Source organism: Seriola aureovittata, chromosome 8, assembly GCF_021018895.1.
Source record: "Seriola aureovittata isolate HTS-2021-v1 ecotype China chromosome 8, ASM2101889v1, whole genome shotgun sequence".
NCBI classification, from domain to species: Eukaryota; Metazoa; Chordata; class Actinopteri; order Carangiformes; family Carangidae; genus Seriola; species Seriola aureovittata.
The window spans coordinates 5,150,703-5,178,291 of record NC_079371.1 but is presented as its reverse complement, the minus strand read 5'-3'; the positions used below and the strand labels follow the sequence as shown (position 1 = coordinate 5,178,291).

The window sequence follows — 27,589 nt, the reverse complement described above, 5'->3', positions numbered from 1 at the left end:
GACTTCTGTACCACCGGTTGCCTGGCAACTCACTATGACAAGACTCAATATCAGTATGGTCAAGAGACCGTGTCGTAATTCCACAGTATAAACAAGTTGTTGTTTGTTTTTTTAATAATTTAATTTCACGATTAACTGAACTGATCTTTCGAATCCAAACAAACAGTGCAAGCTAATTTGAGCAGAAAAAGCCGTTTTTACACACAGTACACTGTGTTTAGTTGAAAAATTTCCAGTATTAACAACATTCAGGCTGTCAGCAAGGATCTTAGTGAGTGTGCAGCACAAAATAAAACATATATAATTTAGTGCATAGTTCCTGTTTTTAAAAAATCTTTTTTTGGCGCCTCCCAGTGGTAACATAAAAAACAGCAGATGAAAGGGTTGAAAAATATTCAACAGGATAAATTTTTACTTAAAAGTCATGACATTTTTAAATTAACATTTTTCCTATAGGGGCTTTATTTTTTACTGTCTTTACTGACTGTTTTTATCTTAATCAACCCTTTATCTCAATTACCCTACCAATACAATAGTTATTGCTATGATCTCATAAAATATTCCTCTAAGCCGTTTTGTGATCCTTCCCTCCAGTTGTGTTTGGGGGTGGGTCCTGCTGGTGGGACTGGCCTCATGACGTGACTCTGTTGACAGTAGTAAAGGCTCCACACACACACACACACACTCCCACAGACATCAGCTATACCGCCTCACACACTCTCGCACTCCCCGCCGAGCTGTCAGTGAACCACCGCCGCTCCACGCTTCTCTATCTGCGCGTCCTCTGCGCACCGCGGTGCCACCTTCTGCTCTGCTCTGCGCACATCTCACCCGCTCCGGAGCTGCGACCAGGGCTGAAGCTGAACTTTTGTTTTGAAACAAGGAAATAGCAATATGGCTTCTAAATCGATGGAGTTTCTGAAGCTGTCGGAGGAACAGATCAAAGTGCTGGAGGACAGTTTCAAAGGCTGCAAGTATCCGGACGGGACGACGCTCATGTTGGTCGCTGCGGAGTGCGGACTGTCAGAGGAGGACACACTAGTGAGTGGAAACCTCATATTTTAATTCTCCCTCCCTCCCTCTCCCTCCCTCCCACTCTCTAAAGATTGTGTGTGATCAGGAATTGGGTGATAATGTGAGGAATGAAGTTTTCCTGATGTGTGCAGGTCCTGGTTGTTGTTTATTTGCCCTGAACAAACAGGATATTCAGAGTTTCTAGAAATAATGAAATAATTTAATTGAACATCCTAGTCTAATGTAGATCACTAGCTATAATATATGGAGAGTGATGCTCAAAAGTAGGATTATTTAATGATAAATTGTGATTTAAGCATGTGAGTGATAATTTTATATTTGTTCAAGATTCTCTGAGGTATTTCCTAAATAGCCCAATAGAGACTTATAGTTTTCCCATGATATTTGTACAATATCAGTTATTTCCATAAGAGCAGTGAGGCTCCAGTCTGTCCGCAGGGACACGTTTCCTATAGAAAAATGTATTGATTGGTTTTCCCAGTGCTGGAAGATGTTTTTAGTAATAAGACATGATAGCACAATGTAACAAAACACCCAGTAAAAGTCCAGTGTTCAAACTTATTGCATATGTAAGTATTCCAATTACACTTTACTATGATGATTAAAGGCAGGGTAACCAACCAGTGTAATTTTTCTTGCATTTCCATTTTGTGGCTGATCCGGTTGATAATAACAGTAAATATTATACATGCATGGGGAGTTTGATCTTAAGCAATACATAATATTTTGTGTCTTTACAGTGGAGCATAAATATTGCCCAAAACACTTGAGAAAAGTACCTAAAAACTGCACTTAACTACAGCAGCTTAGTAAATGTACTTAGTTACTTTACTTCTGTGCAGTTTTCACAGGTTTTACTTCAGTTTCCAGCCATGACTTTAAAAGAACACAAGAGCTAGACTCAGAAAACTTCACTTTATGCTGTCACAGCTTAGTGTAAAGAGAGTTAACAAGTCATGAGGGTTATCGGTGTCACTATTGGTGTCTCTGTCAGGTGACTTCTGAGGAAAGAACCTGAGACTGAACACGAGTATTTGTCTGCAGGAAAAAGGATTTTCTAAAAGCAAAAAAAGGACTTTTAATCTGAAATGTCAAACCTGGAGCCGCCCCACTGACAGTGAATGGAGCAGGTTTGTGGACAGTGACAGGAGCTCAGGGTAATTCTGGTCAGTGTTTCTGTCACAGTGTGATGAAATAATCCTCATATGAGTGCAAACAAACTCTGATCACAAGGCAGCGCCTCATTGATCGTCAGTGGAGCAGCTCCAGGTTTTTTTTTTCTTGATGAAGTCACATCAGAGTCAGGTTTCCTTCTGCTGCTTTTTCAGCTCTGAAAACGACTCTTGTTCATTCTAACAAACAGTGATTCATCTGTTCAGGGTGACTTCAAGTTTAAAGAAGTCATATGTTTGGATGTGGGAAACTCATATGCAACACAAATTTTTATTTAGCCTGTAGTTCAAACGATTAGTTGATATGATACAATAAAAAATATATATAAACTCAGGTTTTAGAAATTGTATTGAACAATCGATTGAATGAGAAAATAAAAAACAGATTAATGAGCAATGAAAATAAATAGTTGCAGCATTTTATGTGACAGATATTGATACGGAAACAGATATAAAAATCATGCTAAACAGCCAAACTCTGAAGTTTGAGTGTGAAAGTTCATTCTTGACCTTGGGAACAGGATTTTAACAAAATAACCTTAACTCAACTAAAGTCGACTGATCAACCACGTCTTCATCAGCGGACAAAGTTATTTAGCATAAAGTTTTATTGTGAGTTTTGACCTGGCATTTGTCCCTGGTATTTATACAGTACAGTAACTTTTATCAAACTGTAGACAGACATTCAATGTCTGACATTAAGAAATATTAGAAAACAAATAATAAATAATATGAACAAACACTCAGTATTTTGTTTTTCAGGAACAGACAAGGTGTCTCATACACCCAAAAAGAAATCCCATCACACAAGACACCAGTTCAGGATGTAAATATCAATGAAAACAAATAAACATACTAAGAATGTCCATATTCTATTAGGCAGTGCTATCTACCAGCTTATTGCGATTTTTCTCAGTGGTGATGACCTGACAGAAAATAGCCAGACTAAGCGGAAGAAGATATAAGGATGTTGTTACAGTCAGTGATTGAATTAGAAAAACTGTCACTGTCAATTATAAAAAAAAAAGCATCACATTATAACTTAGTTATTCAGTCTCTACCACCCCCCTCTCCCACATGTCAGCACTCCCACCATCCGTCTAGCTGAGGAATGTCTTTGGCCTACTGTAAAGGCTGTGCAACTGTCACATCAGGAGCCAGATGTGAAGCTTCAGAGCACCGATAACAACAAGTGAAGTTATGCAGGCACCTCCAGTAGCATTCCTCTGATAGATAGGTCATTGTAAATGCACTCTAAAAATGAGTTTAAGTTTGCAAAAGCAAAGGATGGATGTCTTATTTTAGAATAAAAACAGTCAGATGTTATTCCTGTTTGCCTGTTGGATTTGCCAGGCAAACAACATGACTATGTTACGCACTATATACTTAGCTGTACACACTGGGAGGTAAAGGCCTACATGTAAATTCTGTCCTTTGAGGCGACGTAACATTGGGTTCATTTCATAGGCAAATTTCTGCTGGTCTTTGTGTTATTGAGCAGACAGACACGTTGAGGCTGGTGGAGAGAGACAGAGCTCTCACATGGCATGGAACATGTGTCCTTTTCATAATTAGCTCTCCCAGTACAAATATTTCACCAATCAATGACTTTGTGCGTCACACACATGTTTTGTGTCACTGGTTTTTCCACTTTGACTCCACAAACCGGTTCCTCTGGATTTCTCAGGGCACAAAAAAATCTGCAACACATTTCGTCCTGATTTGTAAACAGCTGCTTCAAGGAGTTTCTACTTATTTAGAAAGAAAAGTCACATGAATAATTATATAATACAAGAGTTATACAGTTATAGCATCTTCTACACTTGTGTTGCAATAGCACCACAGCAGCAGCAGCTTCAGTCAAGCAGTCACATAATTAATCTGCAACTATTTTGATAATTAAGTAAAGGTTTAAATCTGTTTTCAAGCAGTAGTGCCAAACATACAGTCGCTCCAACTTCTTAATTGTGAAAGATTTCTGGATTTTCTTCGTAAAATTGAATATCTTTGTGTTGACAAAACAAGATATTACATAATGCACCTTGAGCTGAAGGAAATTGCAAAAAGACGTTTCTTGATGCTTCATAGACCAAAGCAATTAATAGATTACTCAAGAAAATATTCTGAAAATTAATCGGTAAAAATAATCTGTTGCAATCCTGCTGTAGTTACATATGTTGGAAGAATATACATGAATCCTAAAAATATTCTTTAGGTTGGCCGACTTATACAGCTGCACTGATTTAAATCAGTTACGTTGGATGTATGTAAGGATGACGACTCCCGTGTAGGGACCTACATGAATTTATGCAGAAAAGGAGGTTATGGGTAACTATAGGTCGCAGAGGCTTGTGGATTCGCTGTCACACATAGATCCCAAATCTCAATGAATGCATTGTGCAGATGCGCATGTGAAACAAGCTTATTATTAAAGTTAGCCGACTAGTGGGTATCTTTATTCTGGTAGTTGTGTGCAGATTTACGGCCTGTGTTTTGTCCCGGCAACAAGCCTCCCAGCGACTGTCAGGATGTATCCCTCAGTGGAAATGCAAACAACAAGAAAAGATTGTAACTTTGAAGGATACCCACTTGATTTAGATAACTGCTACTAACTACTATTACTGCCAAGCAGCATCTTCAGCCTGTCATTACTATGACAGCAGAAGTGTTTTATTATTTAGCTCTGCCCACCGAGGTTTATATTCAGCTTTTTCTGCCTCAAGAGAGAAAATGTTTGTTTTTTTAAACTAAAACTGCAGCAACCGCTTCGCAGTTCCTCCTCTGGTGTTAGTGACTGTTACTATTCTTTTTGCACACAATGAATGGGAGGTGGGAGAAACCAGGGCCAACGTGACAGGGAAACCTGGTCCAGCCAGAGTGAGGTAAAGGTCTGGCCCCTCATCAAAGGACCTCACTTCATTCCCAGCTGATGTTTTTTTCAGGTTTTCTTTTTTCTCTCTGCCGCTCACCTCCGGTTTTTGAATTTGTTAACAAAGCTCTCATTGGAGAACGTTTAGCTGAAGAAACACACCCCTGCTACCACTCCCTGTTTCACATTAACAGCATTTACAATGTACTTCAGCTTCTGTGCAGCATGTTTAAGCTCCTTTCACACATTTTATTTGTTTTCATTGCAGCAGAGTCGGTGCTTAAAAAGGTAGAGTCAAGTTTGAAAGACCATGTTATGTAATGCAGTGTTAGTCAGTGGGAAAACATGACACAAGCACTATTGTATGGGTCAGCAGGATTATAAATCCTGACATTATTGTTCAGAAATGGCATGTGTGTAATGCTTTTACAAGACATTTAAAGATCTTTTGAACTTTGAGAGAGGGCCAGGAACAATACAAAGTACAAAACCATTCACTTCCATTCAAAACCTGGAAGAGAAAATGACATTTTTAAAGGCTAAACCTCTAAAGACCGGATCTTTAGTTGAGTTGACAATAGTACTTTTTCCCTAAAATTGATGTCCGTGTGAAATCCTGAAAAACAGAAAGCAGCATGAACAATGAAGTTCCGAGACTAGTTCTTAAACTGATTTAGTTTCAGCATTTTTTAAGAGCAAACCCAGACAACTCCAAATGGGAATCTCATATGTTGTAAGTACAGAATGTGGAAACCGTTCCTCCTGCCAGGCGCATGCCTCACACGTCCAGTCAGACTCGTGGGTCTTGAAGCTGGAGAGCCGAATCCCTCCCTTTCCACTTATCGCGATGATGTCAGCGTTGTTGTGGATCCCTTGGCAACGTGAACAGTAAAAACAGCGATGCGGCGAGTCACGGGTGTGTGTCATAGCACTCGGTGCAGTCGTCATCTGGTCAGAGTTTGAGTGTGGCAGTCATTAGCTGAGTGGTCGGAGTGCAGACAGGGAAATGGATCCAGAGAAACAGCATTTTCTGTTAACATTGGATGGAAACGTTCGTTTTCTGTGGTTGTCCTGACACAGCTTAACCTCAGGGTCACTGCTGTGTCTACATGAGTCAGCCACCACATTTACATGCACCAAGAAATGTGACTGTAATGTGATTATGAAGATAATGAGAGTCAGAAAGGAAAATAGCTGCAATTTGTTTCTCTCAGTGAATCACCGTACCCATATTTAGGGTGTCTGTACTGATGATTGTACTCTGGTGACAGAAATAACACAAAAAAGTTCAAACTTAGAACAGATGGGGATATCCATCTGCAACACAAACTTTAGAATTTAATCCCTACGAAAACTTTAATTCTGCATTAAGTTACTGTTTTCGATGACCAAACTTAAACCTCAGCCGTCCTGTAAATCTTTTTTGTCACATTCTGTCACGTGTGTTTGGGTCACACTCAGATAGTGTAATGTTACATGCTAAGCATTAGCGTGTTAACGTGTAGACACATTAGTGCCAATGCTGTTGACAACATTACATTTACTGTGCTGTGATGTAGCATGGTAAAATGCTAACGGTTAATGTCAGTGTATGTTAAATTGAATAGCTTTGAACATGGATGTTTACATGCTAATGTTAGCAAGCTAAAAAGTAAAATGTTAATTGCCAGATGTCAGCGAATTCAAAAGCTGTAACATATCAACATTAGCATGCTAAAAGGCTAAATGTATTTATCTATCTATCAAGCAGACGTCATGGCAGCTTTATACTCTAGAAGTGATATTATGAACAAGACTACACCAACATGTTCTGTGCAGTGACAACTCCAATTGACACCAGTCAAAATATGATGCATGCACTTTATCCCATGTTGTTTCTTGCTTGAATGCTCACAATAACCACAGCACATGTAAACAGCGCCGTTAGGTTTCCTATTTAAGAGTCATATAGAGAGAGCTAAGTTGCTACAGGCGGTTGTGCTAATCTATTGTCTACATGTAAATGTAGCCAGTGGCCTGGGGATGAGAAAAGTACAACAATGCATTTGGAGAACTCAGTATTTTGTTCAAATCATTCTTGACAATACCAGAACTCCACCTGTATAATTTCTCAGGAATATTCATTTCATGACTGCATTTTGTCAACCGGACCAGTTAGCTGATCGCTCTCGTGTTTCAGGCACTGCAGCAGTTTGTGCCAAATGTGCATATGTGCCTTGTTCCTGCACAAAAAAACAACTTTCACTTGATTTTAACCCCTCCCTCTGGTGTTTGTCCTTTTTTCTTTTTGTTTATTTGTTTCCTCCAGAAATGGTTCAAGCTACGTAACGCACAGTGGCGGCAGGCGGAGGGTCTTCCAGCTGAACTGGGCTCGGTGCTGGACTGAGACTTTGCGACCACCTCCTGGATGCCCGGAGCTCTGTGCTGACCTTGTTTTCCCTGAACGAGCAGACCTCCCCACCTCTTCCTCGTACACTTCCCTCTCTGTGTGTCCATCTCTCTTTTTGTATCTATGAAGCTATTTTAACTTACAGAATGTGAAGGTGTTTGTGTTGTTGTTGCCAATTATAACCGCCATGTTTACAGAAATAAACATATTGTTATTATAAGTTAAACTGACTCGAGTGTGCTTTGCTTTGAGGCTACTGTACATCTGGGATCCAAATACACTGAGGAAGCCGAGTTATACAATGGTGGGATGTTCAAAAAATGGTGGGGGCGGTGATTTGGGGGGTTGTGCTTTTGTTTTCATGCTTTGTTTACATGCATGTCCATCAGCAGGGAGCATGGCTGGACGCCAAGCTTTTCACAGGGCATGAAAGATGTAAGGAAGCGCTGGGATTACAATAGATGCTGCTGGAATCTGCTGCCGCTACCCAGGAACGTCCAGAGACAAATCTGGAACATGTCCAGCAGTAGAGGGAGTGGGGGTGGGAGGGTGGGGGGGCATGTGAGCTGACTGAACTGAACTGAGTGGCATCATGGGCTAAACAAATGGCAGGTGATGTCATTTCATTGTCCCTTTTTCCCTGTGACTGAGTTGTGTAAAAAGGATGTGATCTCACCAGCGAGTTAGAGAGCGTTCACTTCAAAGGATAAGGCCGGTAACAATTCTACATCTTTCTTTTTTCATCATCAACTTGTCCGCAGATCCACAAAAAGACTAATGAATTCTGCTAACAAGTATTGGGTGTGTGTTAAAACCCCAATATATCTTGTGTCACAGAGCTGCACTGTTGTCCAGAAACTATTAAAAACACAAATTACTCAGCCTTATTTAAAATGAAACAATAAAATGAAACATTTCTGACTCAGAGAGCGCCAACAGACAAACTAATGACAACAACAAAAATATTACCAGCCTTATCATTAAAAAAGAAAAAAGGAGAAAAGATCTAAACACTTTATGGCCTTAAACAGCTGTTTGTCATGCAGTTTTTTTTTATTATTTGGGTTGTTACCTCTGCCAGGGAGACTTTTTTTAATTGTCAACATCACACTTAGGAAGTTTATAAAGGAGGTTTCCAAAGGGCATTCTTGAATATTTTTTCTATTTCCTTATAAATACTTCCTTGTAATACTGTTCCTACTTGAATTGAGAAAAAGGCGATATGTAAATATCACTTGGGTGTTTTGACACAGATCAGGAAACTGATTCATAAGATAATCAGATATTTTATTATATTAAAAATTATTAAATTTATAGGATTGTGTTGCATCGGCCGAGATGTGTCGTTTTGAGAAGATATCCTGAAATCCGAAGTTCATTCTTGACCTTGGAAACAGCAGAGTCAACCTGAAGTGAATAAACTGTCTTGTGTCATGGTGACAGTAATGCACAGCGTTTATATGACTAAATTTAAATTGTGAAAAATGTCACCAAAATCTGGAGTGTGTCGTCCAGGTTCTGGTCCTAATGAGTTTATTTAGGTCAATATAATCTCTTAAAAATATCAAAAGGGTAATTAGAGTAGTGGGGTAAGTTAAGATGTTTGTTGCTGCACATGTTGCTGTAGAGGAATGAAAATATGTCCTGAAATCAGACAACCAGGTTGAAAAGATGGAGCAAGAAGAAGAGAGCGAGGAGGGATACAGTTGCTCACTTTCAGTATCCTGATCTCCCCGTTTGTGTGTGAAGAGACTGAAGAAGGTGGGAGAGAGAGAGAGGGGGAGAGAGAGGATGAGGTTTCATGCCAAAGAGACAGGAGTGAAAACGCTGTGATCGTGGGAACTGTCTGCACAACGAGCTCAACAGAAACCAACACCCACCCAACAGGTAGTTCAACTGCTCAGAAAAACACACTGCTGCGTTTTACAGGCTGCTGTCACACAGAGTTTACACTGGCATCAGCTGCACACACACATTCATAAAGCGTGAACACATCACCACTAATATTCATGTTTACTGACATTTTCTTAGTTTACTCCTAACTCTAATTTTAACAGTCAAACCTCCCTCGCTCACTCCCCCCTCCCCTCAGAGGATTTAAGCTTTTTCTCTCTATTTGTTTGTGAGGATATTTGATCCTCGTCAGTATAGAAATATAAAACAAACATATGCACACACATTGTGGTGGTGTCGGTTTCCTGTGCCTGGGGTGTTACCCTCTCTTCATCCGAGTGTGAAAAAGACTGACACCCACTAAAGAAACACATACACACACACACACACACACACACACACACACACACACACACACACACACACACACACACACACACACACTGAAAACATACACTATTTTCCAGACCCTGCCCCTCTCCTGTTCGCTCATAAATCACCATTTAATGCAGTTTGAATTGCTTAACACTTTAAACTGGTTAACTGTCATTTTATGGGCGATGTTGGAAGATGTTATTGCTTCATATAATAGAAAAATGATCATGATGCTGTATATCTGCTGCAGCTGAAAGGGTGGTGGAATAAAATCATCAATACCACATGATGAGCTTGTGAAACTTTATGACCTTCAGAACAGAAATTTCAACACAGTCCTATTTGTAGTTTTGGCCCTGGAGTGAAAAGACTCAGCAGAACTGTAGCTGTTGTTTTGTATAGTGATGTGTTTGCATGGTCTTGTCTCTGCACACACACAAACTCAGCACCAAGACGGCAGAAAAATAAAACTAACTGGTAACTAGCTGGTGAACGAGCTGGAGCGTGCAGCAGCTAAAGAGCCAGATATTTTCCTCAAGATTTGATGGGGACCAAAACAGAGGCTAAAAGAGGGTGAATACTGGAGGATCAGTCACATGACTTCACATCAGAGATAATGTTGCTCCATAACTGCTTAAGGGTCACGTTCACCATATCAACTTTATAACATGTCAGTGTTATTTTACAGCTTGTTTATTGTTATATTACTAAGCTCTATATTCTAATATGTCAAGTTTTAATCTGATCCTTGGACAATAAAAAAGAAAAAGAAGACCGTCCATGCTCACCCACACAGCTTTCATTTTTATATTAATTATTAGAGCTACAGTGTATATGGGCGGGTGATAATAAAACTTTGACAGAAGTATTATAATTTTAGTTATCAGTATTCAGACCTGACACTTTGCAGTTCGCTTGTGAAGACTTAAAATTACTCTAGTGTCTCAGTTCAATATCAGTTTCGATTATGAGCCAATAAAAATCATGGATTACTTCAATTTTTTAACAGGTAAAATAATAAGATGTAAATAAAAACATTGATTTAGTTTGTGGAAAGGCCAGAAAGATTAATATTTTATGTTTCAGCTGGTAACTTAACCAAAGTGACTTTACAGTGGAGGTAAGGGTGGAATAAAAGCATTTAAAAGTGATCCAGTAAAGGGTCAGAGGTCACAGTGTCCTGGTGGTGTCACAGTGCACTGGTCACGTATGACAAACTGTGCCTCGGCTCTCTCTGGCTGTTTCTACCCGTCTCAGAGTCACTGCAGTGAACGGATGATCTGAGCGTCTGATGCTTCGCCATAAGAGCTGATGAGCGTGTGTGCAGAATTTGAATGGACTCTGGTTTTGTCTGTTGCTAAGAAAACTGTGCAGAGCTGCGAGGAATCTGTCATTTAGATGCTGCCAGGCTGCAGCCTGCGTCATTCTCTGCAACCTGACTTTTTGTTCCACTTGATGTGACACCGACCTGATCGTTTCCTCACTGCCTTTATAACCAGCAGGGCAGAAATCTTCCGCTGGGGTTTCAGTTTCTGCACCTGTGACTGTTTATGTTTGTCTTTATAATATATATTTTTTTACCATTTTTGAAACGATTCTTTAATGCTGATTTTCAGTTTTGAGCTCTATAGCTTGTTCCTAAAATTTCAGCAGTATGTGCATGTCAGAGCTGAGGTGATAAGTTGATCGACTAAAACATTAATGCTTGGTAATTTTGATAATTTATCGATTGATTGATTGGGTGGACAAGACAAGTTGTAGTAAAGATTCCTATTTTCTTTTCTTTTGACACCACTTTTCTCCTTTCTTCTCCTTTCCTCAGCACTGATTGGCTCTATTCACCCTTTGTTCACTCCTCATTTACTTGATTGAGTTCACCTGTTCACTTCCTATTTAAACCCTGCGCACCCTTTAGCTCACTCTTTTTGCTGATCAACACAGGGGATGGCAGTGCTGATGAAAACCCATGTGTGTTTTGGACACATTTGAGAAGTGATCATTGATAAGGGATCTTTATGAGCATCAATCTCAACTGTTTTAGCAACCATCAAGTATCTAACCTGCACTTATCTGATTTAAAGTTTTCATTTCCTTTTCACTTAAAGTAAAGGCCCAAACTCCTCTGTATGATGAATGAAACCCGTTAAAACACCTTTCAATAAACTCCGGGCTGTTTGCAGAGGTTTTCAGAGTGATGCTGCAGCCAGTGTCTCACTGCTCAGGGACTATTTACCAAAGAGGTTTTTGTTTGGAGAGAGTTCCTGTGACTCCACCCTGACACGGTTGTTTGTAGAGTTGCACCATGCAAATGAAAAACTGAAACCAGAGATAACTTTACTAATTTAACTAAGAGATGGATCATAACTGGGTTCTCTTTCTCGACTGCAGTCACTTTATAAGAGCAGGTTTCAGGTTCTTAATCACTGCACTGTCAAATATTAGTTATATACTGTAAATTAGGTGTAAAACAGGAAGTTATGAAATTAAAAACAACTACATATAAACCTTTACATTGAACTAAATACCCTAAGTGAAGACTGGCAGAGCGCTGACTGTCTGCCAGCGCAGGACGATGACATGAGAATGTCTTGCTTTAACTACATGACTGCACACAACATCCTGCGCGAGGCTGTGTGAACAATGTGACAATGAGGGAAAAAAAACACACAACACACAGTCACACTGAACTTAAGATAAGCACTGAACGTACAAACAGACATTGTCATGATGCTCCGTACTGTAACTTATCTATTAACAATCTTTTATATACAGGGGTGTGAACACAGTAAAAGCAACTTCCGGAAAATGCTATAAAACAGTCCTGCAAGAAACACTTGCCGGGGCTGCACGTAATTATATTCTTGATCAGTGTATCCATTATATTTTCAGTTGATCACCTCTCAGTGTCAAATTTGCCAGAGCCCAAGACGACATGTTAAAGCTGTTTATTTGGTTCAAACCAAGAGACGTTCAATTTACATTCACATAAAACACACAGAAGCAGCAACTCTGAGCATGTGAGGAGCTGGAGCTACAGAATATTTCACTTTTTTTCTTGATAATTGACTTAAAATATTAAAATGTTGTTGATTCATTTGCTAATGAACAAATCATTTCAGCACAACAGCAGCAGCGACGCCAAGGCCATAAACTGGAGCAACGTTTTTACTATAGGAACCAGCTTTTATTGTGTGTGTGTGTGTGTGTGTGTGTGTGTGTGTGTGTGTGTGTGTGTGTGTGTGTGTATGGTGCATAAGCAAGCAGCTGTCAAGATACACATTCCTATTGATAGTTTTACACTATTACCACTGATCAACAGTCGGAGACGGTAATTAACAAAATGTTGAGCAACATCTGAGAAGAAGAAAAAAGCCTGAGCTGATGTGAAACTGGATGTAAACAGTGCAGGTTTTCAAGATACGCAGAAGAATGTCTTTACAAATGTTTTATGAGAAAGGAAATGTTTTAAACACATTTGTTTGGCCTCAAAGAAACACGGACTGTGAATATAAAGCTTAGGTTGAACTCAATAAAATGTCCTCCTCTGAGAAAGTGCTCTGTTAAAACTCTATTTTGTCTGTCTCCATATCCCCCCTCCACCTCCTCTTCATTACGTTGCGGTCCCAGGTCACGATCGCAGAAGGCTAATCCCAGATTAGACTCCCAGCGGGACACGGGTTCAATCTCCTTTGATGTCTGTCCGGCCTCGGCCTCGAGCCGGGGCCACAGGCCTGCACTGATCTACAGCCCACGCTGGCTGCCGCTGCCTGCTGCAGAGCTCCGCTCTGAATTACTTTACGGGCCTAACATCAACTGTGGCCATGTTTTATGTAAGGGAGGTGTCAGTGGGATTACAGTGGATTTCCAAATTGAAGCGCAGGCAACTGTGGGCAGATTTGTGGTATATTCAACAAGTCATGACCTCAGAAAGGAGAATGGCTTTATCTAAAATACAAACTGAAGAGAAATCAGTGCACTGACAAGGATTCATGCGCACATGGTTGTGATATAAACACTAAATCCAGCTTGAGTGCAAAGGAAAAACCATGTGGATCAGTATATCACGCCGAGGCTCAGACACGGGCTTCAGGTCTCAGACAGAGAGAGAGGCAGAGACGTTTTTTATTCCTAACCATCACTCACTCTCTCTGCTTTCGATTTTGCCAAAAGATCAGAGATTTAAACCAGAAATCTTTCATAAGTCATAATATCACAATCCAACAATAACTTCTTTAAGGTTTCATGCACATGGTGATGATATCAACGGAGAAACAGACGAACCAGTTTGGATTGTTCTCAGACACATTTCTCTTCCACATCTCTCAAACAGAGTTAGGAATTTAAACACAGGAGTGATTTTATTATTTTCAAATATTTTTTTAATAAGTCATGACTTTCTTCTTTTTTAAAATTCAAGTTGTCATGTAGATCCTGTTACAAAAATCTGGTGTCTCTGCTTATCTTGATTTTTCTTCCATTTGTTTGGAGGTTGCAGTTAAAGCAGTTTGGTGTCAGGCTTCTTTTGTTTTTGTGGTTTTATCACATTTTCTTGAATTACTGCAAATTATATAAAAAACAACTCAACAAACTATTAGCTTTATTGCGATTATTAGCTAAAAATAGAGGCTCAGAGCCTCCTCTCTTCTGATTGGCTCACCAACCTGTTGTTACTATAGCTCCAGAGAGAAGCCTGAGAGAGGAGATGTAACTGAGATGGTTTTTGGTTCTTAAAATGACAAATATACCTTCTTATGGATCAACACTTCAAAATAAAACACTGGAAAAGTATAAACTATGGGACCTTTAAAGCTTAAATCTTAATTCTAATTTTTACTTTTCCATGACGAATCATTCCCAAAGTTTCACAGAGGCCGCAGACTAGACCAGCAGTGACTCGGTTGTGGTTCTGAAGCTCAGGTGGACACGGCGTTTCTCCGGCTCCACTCTGGTTCTCGTGGAGGGACGTAGTCCACGTGAAGCTGCTTCGGTGTTGCCAGCATCTCAACTCGGGTGCTTGCAGTGGCTCTCTTCGCCGCCCCTGAAACCTGTTTGTAGAGATAACGACTGATACGAGAGGGTTTTCGACAGATGTATGGTACATAATGTAAATTATAATGCCAGTGACTTCAACGAATGTTAAAGGGAGTTTAAGGGGAAAATGCCAGAGAAAACTCAGAAAGTAATGAACCAAAACTCATGTCTTAAAAGCCGTTAATCAGAACCAGACTGCAAAACAATGGAGGGCCAATAAAAATCTGGAAACTGCGTGCAAGCAGAGAATGCATCATTTGGCTGATAATAATGATTCGAAAGTTCCACAATTAATTTAATGTATTATAAATCATGGTAATCTCCACAATTGATGACAGAAATTTGGTTCAAACTGTTGGAAAAATATCTTCTAAAATGTATTTTGTGATGTTGAGCTTTCAGGCCGGCTATAACTGTTTAAAACTGTTTCTGCTCTTGTGTTTGTTGCTGTGTTTTGTTGACAGTTTTAAAGGAATGTTCTGCTCAATGTAAGAGCTTGATATTAGTGTATTAAGAGTCTTCTAATGGTTTTTAATTGGCGTTCATGTGAGGTCAAAATGAACACAGATGCTTCTGAAGGGAAGATCTGTGTCAGTGAGCGCCCTTACAGTCCAGATCGATTCCTCCGGACGTCCAAGTTCGCAGCAGATGTTGCTGTGCTTCAGTCTGGGCAGTGACAGCCGGACCAGTCGCTGAGAGAGTCGGGTTCTTCTGGATGCCAAGGACACGATGGAGGCAGCGCTCTGCGGAGCAAACAGACGAAAGAATGTCAGATTTAGTAGAAAGTTAAATGGTCTCTGGAGGCTTTCAACCATCAGTTATTAGAAAAATGAAGAATCCCAGCAGTAACTGAGGAGGGTCTCAATTTATTTCTTATAAGAAGTGTTCCAACAACAGTCCCATTCGAAATGATGAGGTGTGTGAAAGTGATAAAATCTGTCCACAAGTGTCTATTTTCAGTGAAACATGTATATTAATACCTAATAATAAAGGTGCTTAATTACATTAAATCTTTCACAAAATAGCTTGCAGTGGTCTGATATAATCAGAGACATGAAAGGAAGAGGTACCTCGGCATAGTAAACTCTCTGATGGCCAACATTTCTAATGTCTCAACCTATATCGTCACTTTGCCCTCTCCTTATACAACCACCACCACGGTCAGTCAGTGCAACGACGCTGATGCAACTTGTCAGCCGATGTTACCAATTATCTGTCTGTGGGTTTTTCCAGTGCTTCAGGATCTCACCTCTCTGTTGCTCTGGAAGTCTAGATGGATCAGTTTGGGCCGTGAGAGCTGCAGCAGTCGAGGTGTGATCGCAGCAGTTTTCACTCTGGGATCGATGTGCCAGATCGGACAGTTATTCTCACAGTGGGGTGTGTGAGGAGGCCTGCGGGACCAACAGAGACACCTTCAAACATGCTGCATGGCAACAACTGAAGACTTTATTCTTCTTTATCTTTATTTTATATCTTATGACAGTACATATTATATACAGTACAATACATACAGTTTCTAGGTTTAAATGTGTTATTAAAGTAAATTTATGAAACACATCTGTGTTAGATATTCTAAAGTTAAGGTCCACTTACTTGGCCGTTCCTGGAGCTTTCAACCAAACTACCGTTCTACAAAAGGCCTGAATAAGAAGTCCACTGGACACAGTTGAAAGCCTGGAGTAAGTAAGTGAACCTTGGCTGAATGTTTTCTGAGTGATCCAGTAAAAATGTAGCAGATTTCAAGTCAACCAAATCCTGCAAGGTTGGATGGTGGGTCCAGGTGGGCGGGGCTTGGGGCGTGGCTGAGAGTAGTGACTGCTTTGTTGTGACATCACAAAGTTACAGAATGGCTTGCACTTTAGTATTTGAAAATACACATATTCTTCCATCTCAAAAACAGATAAGAGACCCAAAGAGCAGTTACACTAACTTTCACTACAGTAATGCTTTTGTCGAGTTAGGTGCTTTTATTCTCAAAAGGTAGATTTATAATGTGTTTAATTTTAGAAGGGAAAGTTTTAGATTTTTATCTGCCTCGTGGTTCTGCCTTGTGCTTTGCCTGATTTGCCTGTTTTCTGTTTCTTTGGAGCAACGACATGTGAGGTTTACGTTTCGACTGCTGGTGATTATTATTTTTTGTGCGGTTAATGTAATGTCAACTATTAAAATTATAAAAGCAAACATTAATTTTGTGTATTGAGCTCAGAATATAAACCCTGGATGAATCTCCGTCCGTGCCCAACAGCACCATGTTTCTGCGGCTGCTGCGTTCAGGATTTATAAAAAGACTTCCGCGGCTGTCTGCGAGCGTCCCAGGGGTCCTGAACTCTGGACAATAAGCTCTATTGTCTCGGCTCCTCACTCTCCCACAGTCTGACACTGAAATAACAGATGTCCAAACGTTGGCTTCCTCATAGAGCGGGGACGTTAGTGTTGGACAGGAGCCTCTGCTTGGCCTTCTCGTGTTTTACTTTATGATATGTTTTATTCTGCAGCGATTAAATCCTAGACTTTGGTTCGTATGTGGGCTCCCTGAGGGGAGAATGAAAAGCTTTTGGAGTTTGGAGTCACAAATCTGCCAAAAACTGGTGACATGGAGGTCTACTGCAGAGCTGGATGTGGAAATAATCTCTAAAACAGTTTCCTCCAAGAGTTTGTCGTGGAGCTGCTCCACTTATTATACACATTTCTTCACATTAAAGCAGCAGTTTGATGAGGTAAATATGTTTTCTAAACTGTTGCTGTCAGTGGAGAAAAGATAATAATCGAAATACAGTAATAACAAATTTAATTGATTCAGCTTCTGCAGGAAAAACTCTGGTTTCTAGTTGGCAAAGTTACATTTAAGGCTGCGACTAAACGACTTGTTTAGTCAATAAAATATCAAACACTTTGGAAAAAAAAGCTTATTTCAGGTCACAACTTACTTCAAACCCCAAAGATGTTCAATTTACAATAATCTTTTAATCTTAATGTTTAAGCACCAATTTAGGCTGATACCAATATTGATATTTAAGATCTAAGAATACAATATCAGTGACAACTGTTTTTTTTTAAAACTTAAACCCATAACATAAACATTTTGATGAAGTAATTAGAGGATGGTTACAAATATACACTTAGTTGTCAGTTAAGTGTGTTGAATCAACTGTGTGACTGTTTGGGTGGCTGTAGTTTGTGTTGTTGTTGACACGTGTCTCTACTATATCCCATTCACTTCTATCCCATTCAAATCAATGAGGGTGGGCTGAACACCCACTGACAGACACACTCAACAGCAGCACACACTACATCCACCAAAATGATTGTACAAGTTGAACTGACTGAAGGAGGATTTATTAGAGCTGTTGTACTAGACCACTTTAGCTTTAGCTTGGTGTTGCTAACAAACTGAGTGTAGGTAGCGTGCAGGATATTTTACATTGTAAAAATAAATCTGTCGGAGACCTCTGGTGGGCAAATATTATGAATCATCTATGATGAATTTAAGTCAGACGACGTGTTAGTTTGGTTTTAGTTACATTAGCTGGTGAAAGGTCACTGTGACTGTACTGACACTCGTGAGTTACAGACACTGAATCATTTGTAGTTATGACAATGATTATTAGTTATTATCTCAGTGATCTCCTGACTTTTCATCCAGCATCGTCACCAGGTGAAGTTTCTACTTTGTTGTTTATGACCAACAGATCTACCATATGGTGCCAGACGGTGCATGTAATGTAAAAAATCTTCCTAGAAAGCATCGTTTCAGTGATTTGCAACACATGGATAGACATCCAGGTTAAAACTAAATGAAATTTGGTTAAAAAGTGGAAGTTTGTTTAGATGTTTAAGTTGCATGTAACTGTTGATTTATGAGAATTTCAATGACTTTATCACTGCGTATATGCTATTTTGAATGTCTAAAATTTTTCACTTCTCAACCAGATTTAGCTCAGTTTAAATTTATATGTCAGTTTCTACATCTTATAGCCTGAAAATCACCAAGTTAGTTCTTCAGTAACACACTCGTTTGACTTTGGTTCGGTTGGTTTGTCTCAGTTTAACTGAACTTCACTGGTTGAGTGCTGATGACTAACGGGGCGTTTACCCTGCTTCCTGGGAGCTGCGGCTCCTGGTTTTGGGTGTCGACAGGCGGACAATGTCCTCATACTGGGACGTCTTGGAGGAAGGACGCTGGGTCTTCCTGAAGAAGCTCGCCTCCTGCTTCCTGCAGGAAAATGGAAGCTATTACCATGTCCATTATGGTGTGTTCTGTTGTGAGTCTGGGACAAAACAATGTCTCCAGTCAGAAGGGAGGAGGAGGAGGAGTGGGGTACAGAACAATGGATAAGTGTCAGAGCTCAGCTGATGACGGAGGTATGAGTGGAACATCCTCTGCACCAGCGAAAACGTTAAAATTTAGTTAAACACTTAATTGAGATTGTGGGTTGTTTCCTGCTGACAAACTCATTCTGATTCAGTTTTTTGTCCTTAAAGCAAAAATGTAAGTAGTGATGAGTCATCTCTGCAAAATCCTCGTACAAAGTGTAGAATGATGAGTTTGGTTTTGTCCATAAAAACTCATTAAAAGCTGAATTGATCCTATGAACAGGTACTGTGTGTATCTAAAGCCTGATATGTCTTACTCCTCTGAGCCACAGAGGTCCAGTGACTCACACTGTTGCACTGTTGACATGTTCCTCCATCAACATGAACACACACACTGTAGTTTATTTTGACTCAGTCCCACACGCACGTCGCTGCTGCCAGAAATACTCACCACTACAGCAAATGTGGATTAATCCGCCGCTGAAAATAGTCCCCAATAAATGCACTGCTTCCTCTTGTTTAAGGGAAAGTTTGCTAAAAACTACAGTGGCTGTTTTAGGAAGTTAGTGACATTTAAAAAAAAAAAAAAAAAAAAACTTTGTGAGCTGTTTGAAAGATATTTCCTCTGACGTCTTCAGTAAGGAAGTTAAAAAATTATTTAGAGACGGACTAACACAAAGAATTGACCAAGAATTTAGTGGAAAGTTCTGATTTCAGTTTAGAGCGGAGTGATGTCACAATATAATATTGATGCCAATTCACATGAGACATGTTCTAGATTTGAGCTTTTTTAACATCTTTTTATATCATAAACGCCTTTTTCTGAGCTTATCTGACTGTTTATGCTGAGTGAAACTAACTTCTTACTTACTGGAAAATAATCATTATTTGCATGCATCTCTATTATTCTTTTAACTAATTAATCACTAATTTAGTTCACAAAGACAATGGTGACCTCTTTAAAGGTCTTGTTTTGTCCAAACAACCGTGGAAACCCAGAGATTCAATTTAACAAGAGAAAAACAGAAAATAATCTTTTTGCATCTTTTCTCATCTTTGATTAATGAATGACTTTAATGGCTTATCAATTCCCAAATTGTTTAGTATTTTCCATCAATTAGCCTAACACAGAAAATTAATCTGCAAATATTTAAATAATTGATTAATTGTCAATCAAGTGAAACCATTTCCAGCTTCTTAATTGGGAGGATTTTTTTTTTTATACCAAAGACAATTGAGAATCTTTGGGGTTTCAACTGCTGCTCAGGCAAAGAAAACTTTGTGAAGCCATTCACTTGAGCTTTTTAATGATCATTTTCTCCATTTGGGTGCTGTAGACCATGTGATTAATCAAAAAAAGGAAGAAAAAAAAGCAGATTAACTGATAATGAAAATAAGTCCTATAGTGAATAAAGGCACCAGCCGTCACCCCTATTGATATTGAGGTATTCCACCAATAACATTATGATATTTGATTCCTTGTTCTTTTGGTCTTTTAGTGAAATGTTTTTCTAAATAAGTCGATTAGAAACGAACGAGATGGACGCGACCTCTGGCCTGCAGACTGATGTGATTAGACGTGGAGCAGCAGACATAACAGAACCTGCAACCACATTCATCACAGTCTAAATTTAGTCAGTCCATCTGTACACACTGTCTTCATCAGCCCGGATCAGTATCTCCTCACAGCTTCTCCACACTGCGAACAACCAGCAGGTGATCGCTGTCATCGTCAATTAATGTAAATTATCATTATTTCTCTGGGAGCTGCACTTCCTGCGTGGGCTTCTGATGCAATTACACTGCATGTCAATGTGCTTTTAATGTGACGGCTGAGTCAGGAAGCAACAAGCAATATCAAAATAAAAGCCTGGGGGGCTGTAACTGGCATCAGGTCTTTCCCTTCTGTTAATTGAGCCTGACAGCTCTCGGGTGGGGGGGGGGGGGGGGGGGGGGCTCTGACCAGGATGCATCTGGAACCACTCCTCAACATCACTTTACAGTTTCCTGAATCATCACAGGGACTTTGGAAGTTATTACCCTTCAGCTTTGCAAACATTTCCACAAATAATGTCGATGCAGCACAACAGTAAAAGCTTGTGTACACTGCATCCGAGTGTGAACACAAACAGCCCTCTCAAGCCTCATGCCTTTTTGATAGAGTCATCAATAATGTTCGGGGTGCAGACGAGGCTACAGTTACCTCCGGTGGTCCCCCCTTGCTGAGAAGTCTCTTTTGTGCTCGGCCAGGTATTGGATTCTTGCGCTTGGACTGACTCCGAGCGCTGATGCGGACAGGGGCCATATCGGCTCCTGGTTGCCCCAGATCAGCTTCTCACTGATCAATGACAAAGAGGGAAAGTTTCCAGTGAGGCAGCTGCGATTATGAAGATGTTGATGCAGAAGCAGGATAAATATTTTTTCCAAGTGGGCAATTACCAAATGAAACAATGATACTTTCAATCACATGTGACCTCTGTTCATTCTGATCGTGCCAAACATCTGTCTCTAATTACATTGTTTTATAGAAAGGAAACATTGACCACACAGGCTATTGGATTCTTGGAGTCTCTTTCACACTGGATCAATGAACAAACATGCAAACTCATATGATGTAACAGCTGGAAGTGAAGTTGTCCTGCAACGCTGAAAAACTGTAAAACCAAACACGCACTGAACAAAGGCCGTTGTGATACTTCTTGTGGTGTCAGAAGTTTATATGACTCAGCTCCTCACCACGGAATCTTAGCCCAAAAAGTTTTTGAGGTTTTGTGCTGCGCCAGCTCCAAGATTCTGCCAAAAAAAAAAAAGAAAAACACAACATTCACCCCAAACAAAACACAAATCAGCACAATACAAGTGTATTTCAGGCACTTTGCGCCTGGGGGGGGGGCATGCAATCACTCTGACTACTCTTTCTGGCAGAGCTGAAACGTCGAAAAACCTGATCCTGCTCTTAAGTTTAAACAGTTGGTTTTGAGTTTTAAACCTCACCGTTGACCACTAATCAAACTGAAAGATGAAACTGTCACAGTTTATCTGCGAGTCATTCATTTTTCTTTACAATGGTTTTTACAATTTGCAGCTTTGCCTGAAAGAGACCAGACTTCTCCTTTAACTTCAAGCAGGTATGTGGACATATAGAAAAACAGAAATATAATAAGTGGACAGTGACACTTTCCCAGTTATGGCCAAATGCAATACATTAATGATTAATGTTTATTAAGATGAGAGCAGATCAGAGGTGAATAAGCAACTATGCTATATGAAATAAATAAAAAACTATAATAAAACTATGGGGAATATGACAGTTCAAGTACCACCTGTCATGGATACTTCCTGTTATGAACATTTATAAACTGGATGCTATTTAAGAGCATTGATTATATAAATGTGGATACTGTTACAATATTTGTTTGATACAATTCAGTTTTCAACATTTAGGCTTCTTTGGTGTCAGGTTTGCATTCACAATATCCCTGATCAATGATCTGTCGGAAGAAGCTATATCAGATATATCATCCATTTACTTATATTGTTTTTAGTCAATTAACTATTTCAGCTGTTTATCCATTTAAACCTGAGATTTCAGCTCTTGTCAGATGAAAAATATCTATGTGAAATACAAATGAGCAAAAAAAAAAAAAAAAGAAGCAGCAGACTCTGGCACTCTTAAAAACCATCATCAGCTTCAGTCAAGTCATTGATGCATCTGAAAAAGTAAGAAACTGATTAAAAAACTGATGTTACTTCACCTGTCCGATGGACCAAATCTGGGCCGGACTCCTGCAAGAACCACCAACAGAAACACACGAGGCTGAAAACATCAGTCCAGAAATACCTGTAGACTCTGGTGCATGTACGACTTGTTAACTTTACCTTGTTTTTCAGACACCATCTCACCTCGCAGCAGTGCTGTTGGGCTGAATGTGTCGACCTGTTGCCTGTTGATGGTGTCACACACTAATCTCCTGCTGTTGCTATGGAGCCAGGAGCCCCTTAGCAACCGGCTCCACACATCCGAGGACTCCTTGAAACCGGAGTCTGCACGGTTAAACCGTCCATCTCGCCGCCTCAAGATTTCCAGTGCAGGCTGTTAAGAGGAAAGTGATACATTGAGGTCAAGCGGCGAGAGAGCCCGTGTGCATTTCTAGCGGATTCTGGATATAAATGTGCTCTGACAGCGTGACGACAGAGTGAACACCAGGAGCTATGTTAGGATGAGATTTTTGGGTTTCTCCTCACCTTAAAGGTCAATCTGCATTCTCAGATAAACTGTTATTATTATTAGTTTATCCCCATGAATATAACACTGCAAGGTGTCCTGTATGTGGACGTGTTCAGTACCTTCAATTACAATAAAAACACCACAGCAGTTTACTGGAAACATTTTATTTAAATGTGAAAAAACACTTTATAAGACAATATCAAACTGGGAGGCATCTTTTCACACAATACTTTAAATTGGATGTGTTTTGGTACTGGAAAAAGCTATGAAATTAAAAAAAAGGGTGTGTTTTGAAACATTTACATTCCTCAAAAATGTTACATATGAAGGTTTTGCACAATTTGACAATGAAGTTCAGTGAATTTCCTCAAATAAAACAGAAATAAGATAAAAAATAATGAGTAAAAATCTGTGGGGTAACGTCTCTCTGAGCAGCAAAAACACATTAAGCTTATTCAAATGATAGTAATTAAAAAAACATGTGCTTCATATTCTCTTTTCCTCCTCAAAATAAAGTCAATTCCTTTTTTAAGATTAAAACAAAAACACGCATCAATGAACTTCTATCATAAAATTGACTGTTTTTGAAGCTGTAATCCAACACTAATACTCCAGTGAGAAAAGACGTCATGTAGTGTTAAGGTTTGGTAACAACATTGATAAAATTGTAATAAAACGACTGATTATTGGAGCAAGCTGCCCTCAGCTTCAGCTCCACCTGCTTCAATAAACAGCTGTTTTATTTAGACAAGCTGCACTCGGCAAGTTTGCATGGTGGCGGCCCCAAATGGCAGAAAGGAGTCACTGTTTGAAAAATCATGTCACACGCCATCACTGACCTGCGTACAGCAGAGTCCTCCTCCGCTCTGTGTTTCGGTGACTGCACAGCTTAAATGTGGACAAATAGTAAAATACTGTAGCAGTCAGTTGGGTTTGATCTCGCCCAGCGCAGCTTTAAGTCTTGATGCTGAGGTATTAAATATTCTGTGGATTATGACACATGAATAACAATATGATAAAGTCCAAATTAGAAAAATAACGGTTTTGTTACAATGGTGCTGTCACGACAAAAAAAAAAAAAAAAAAAAAGAAAAAGCTATGACGCTAACAAACTGTTAGATCATTGTTGGTGATAAAGCTGCAACCACAGATGGCCTGGAGTAAATCCACTGTGACTCAGTGCCATCTGACTGTCCGCATTAAAACCTGAAGCCAGCACCTGAACTGGTTTTAATCGCTAATGTGTCATCACCTACAGCGCATTAATTAACAGCACTCAGTAACAATGTTGGAAAGTGTAGCATTTACGGCTCTACCATCACCTGCCTTTCGGTGAGTGTAACATGTGAAAACGCTTAAATAAATAATAAGAAAAAAAGAGTAATTTTGTCATTCAGATGTGGTCATTTGGTAACGGTGAAACAAAAAAGCATGTTCTGTAATCCCAACTGTAACATACCAAAACACCAAGTTTTAATTTTCTCACAAATAAATAAAAGAGTTTCAGCCAACCTGCTTTAGTGAAAACAGTAAAGTGCGAAGAAACTATTCAATTTTATCAAAAGCACAGGATGAAGTGACAACCACCGACGGACCGTGACCAGAGTGAGGGTTTTTATTTGCCCTCACAAACCATCTCCATGACCAGGTCCCGGGCGTCCTGAACACCTGAGCTCAGCTCCGCCTCTCCCTTCTTCACGTAGGTACCGATGAGGAACAACCTGCGGTCTCCGACCTCGGACAGGGACAGAGCTTCGTGGAGGTCAGTGATGCTGCAGGCGTCCGGAAGATCCTGGAGACATGAGGAAAACATGAGGTGACATCAAAAAATACAGACAGTGTTGACTGCAGTTCAAATTAAGAACAAACAGCAATATGATCAAATATTTCTCACTGACAAAATTAATTTCTAATGAACCAAACAGATATAAATATGTTTCATACTTAATACTTTATTTTGATTTGAGAGGATTGCAACACTACACATGATCCTGCACAGTCGACCTCGGACTGAAAACCTCCAACTGTCAGATTTGGGGAACATTTTTTAGCAGAACAAATCACACAAAAAAAAACAATCTGCTGCACAGCTCTGCACAAGGAATCATATACTTAAGGGAAATATACACTGAGAGATTTTGGGCAAAGACAACCAGTATTTTTTTATTTTTTTACACAAAAATTCACATCAAACTGAATATATTTGGGTTCTGGAAGTTTTGGACAATAGACTCTGGGAGACTGATGAACATTTATCATAAATCTATCATTGATGATTAATCGAGAACATTATCGGTACACTAATCCATAATAATAATAGTTGCAGCCCATCTGAACACAAACTGCAGCTGCATTAAAAGTCTCTAATTATAAACTGAACCAGGTTATTTGAGGACGAGGGTCCCACAGGCTTTTGTTGCAAACAGTTTGGAGTGTGTTTCTGTCATGCTCACCTGTTTGTTGGCCAGCACCATTAGAGGCAGGCTGGGGTCAGAGGACAGCAGCTCATGTAGATGCTTCTTAGCGACTGGGAAGAGCTGTGGGTCGGAGGAGTCGACCACGAACACCAGCAGAAGAGCCTTGGACATGTATCTCTGCCAGTATGGCCGCAGCTCCTCTTTACCTCCAACTGACAGGCAGAAAACAGACAACAGACAGACGACCGTCACATTCACCATCATCTCTGTTTTCTTTACTGTGGTCGGGCTCGGGGGTTGAATAGAAGAGACTAAGACTCACTTTCTAGGAACTCGATGTGCAGGTCCTCTTTGTTGACGGAGACGGCGTTGAAGCCCTGTGTCGGCTCCATGTCCTGCTCCAGGCTGCCTGTGGCCAAGCAGTGCAGCAAACTGGTTTTACCGGCTCCATCCAGACCCAGAACCAGAACCTGTGTCCCCCCTGACTCCACATGCCTGGACTGCTGCAGACACACACACACACACACACGCGCGCACACACACACACGCGCGCGCACACACGCGCGCGCGCACACACACACACACACACACACACACACACACACAGAAACAGCACACATCAGATAAGAGTTGGGTATGGTTTGAAAGAAAGAAGTGTATTTTTTTTTAACTGCTCAATACAAAGCTTGTTCACAATTGTCTAATAACCAAATATAGGGGTTGTTTCTGTTATGTGAAATCATTAAAACATCACATTAAAGTGAATGGAGGAGTGGTCTCAGACTTTTGGACCCCATAATAGTTATCTGTCTATTAATTGAAATACTTTTATAAATCACACAGTAATGTCCTGCATTTCCCAGAACAACACGGACAAAAAGCAAAAAGACACAAAAATACAAATTACTAAAAGTACTAAATAGTGATGCAAAAATAAAAATAGACACAAAACAAGTATGGCGATTGAAACAAAATGGCTACAAAGACGTGCACAGTGGCCACATGGATAAAAACAAAACAAGTAAAAGGACACACAAGATCCACAAACAGATGGAAAACATCAAGAATAAGCAGAAACAAGACAGGGAGTGTGTTTCAGTGTGGGGGTCTTGCTCCCTATGTGGGAAGGGTGGGGGCCCAGAGGTCCGCTGTGTCACCATCCGTCCATGGTTGGTGGTCTTAATAAATAGCTTGATAATAACACACATTCTCCACCTGCAGGAGTGTCCAGTTAAGGTGCGTTTTTACCTCTTTTGGGGCTGTGGCAGCAACAACAGGCGCAGATGCAGCGGCCACAACAGTTTGTTCGGTTGTAGCTTCCTCTTTCCTCTCCTCCTTCTTTCCTTCTCCCCCCTCCCTGGGACTTGTACCGTCCTGTCCAGGCCGAGGTTCAGGCTTCTTCTCCCCGGAGGAGTACGCGTAGTTCCAGATAAGATAAGCGACTCCCCCGGCTACAACGACGGAGGCGCCGAGGACACCGGCTTCTCTTAAACCGAACATAGTGCTCGACTGCCGGGTTTCCCTGTTCCTGTTAGACGGGCATTATGTGCGTTTTTTGGTGAAGCTTTAATTTTAAGTCCACCTCTTCTTTCTGCCCTTCTCTTCAACAAGTGGATTAACATACAGGAAGCTCAGGAACTTCTTCAAACGATATTTCCGGGCTGAAGTGTGCGGCTCTTTGTTGATGCAGTGTTGCAGTCTGGCCACCAGGGGGCGCCATTATTCCTAACATACTCATATTACCTCAGAAGTCTGGTTTTCTCTGTGATACAATATTTCATCTTTCATATCAAGTTTAAGTCAAAGACTGAAGTAAAAACGTACAAGCAACATGGTGCCGCAATAACAACGTAGTTCAGGAAGTGA

General features: G+C 40.2%; 3 protein-coding genes across 4 annotated transcripts; 1 reads left to right on the top strand and 2 right to left on the bottom strand.

Moving 5' to 3' along the window:
* The first annotated feature begins 666 nt into the window (after positions 1-666).
* Positions 667-7,691, top strand: hopx (HOP homeobox). The gene is made up of 2 exons (XM_056382108.1): positions 667-1,041; positions 7,385-7,691. The coding sequence occupies exons 1-2, from the start codon at positions 895-897 to the stop codon at positions 7,460-7,462; spliced, it is 225 nt and encodes a 74-aa protein (XP_056238083.1). The 5' UTR covers positions 667-894; the 3' UTR covers positions 7,463-7,691.
* Positions 7,692-12,471: 4,780 nt separating this feature from the next.
* LOC130173427 (testicular haploid expressed gene protein-like) lies at positions 12,472-23,005 on the bottom strand. The gene is made up of 8 exons (XM_056382702.1): positions 22,958-23,005; positions 22,834-22,864; positions 21,815-21,871; positions 21,282-21,416; positions 18,858-18,977; positions 16,014-16,155; positions 15,373-15,507; positions 12,472-14,778 (listed from the first exon to the last, which is right to left on the bottom strand). The coding sequence occupies exons 1-8, from the start codon at positions 22,974-22,976 to the stop codon at positions 14,647-14,649; spliced, it is 771 nt and encodes a 256-aa protein (XP_056238677.1). The 5' UTR covers positions 22,977-23,005; the 3' UTR covers positions 12,472-14,646.
* Positions 23,006-23,454: 449 nt separating this feature from the next.
* On the bottom strand, positions 23,455-27,369 carry arl9 (ADP-ribosylation factor-like 9). Of its 2 annotated transcripts, none has more exons than XM_056382700.1 (4): positions 26,972-27,369; positions 26,046-26,223; positions 25,760-25,935; positions 23,455-25,098 (listed from the first exon to the last, which is right to left on the bottom strand). In XM_056382700.1, exons 1-4 carry the CDS (start codon positions 27,221-27,223, stop codon positions 24,922-24,924), a joined length of 783 nt encoding a protein of 260 aa, XP_056238675.1. In that variant the 5' UTR covers positions 27,224-27,369; the 3' UTR covers positions 23,455-24,921. The 2 variants fall into 2 exon arrangements, with proteins under 2 accessions (XP_056238675.1, XP_056238674.1); XM_056382699.1 differs by having other exon boundaries at positions 26,046-26,226; positions 26,972-27,368.
* Positions 27,370-27,589: the final 220 nt, after the last annotated feature.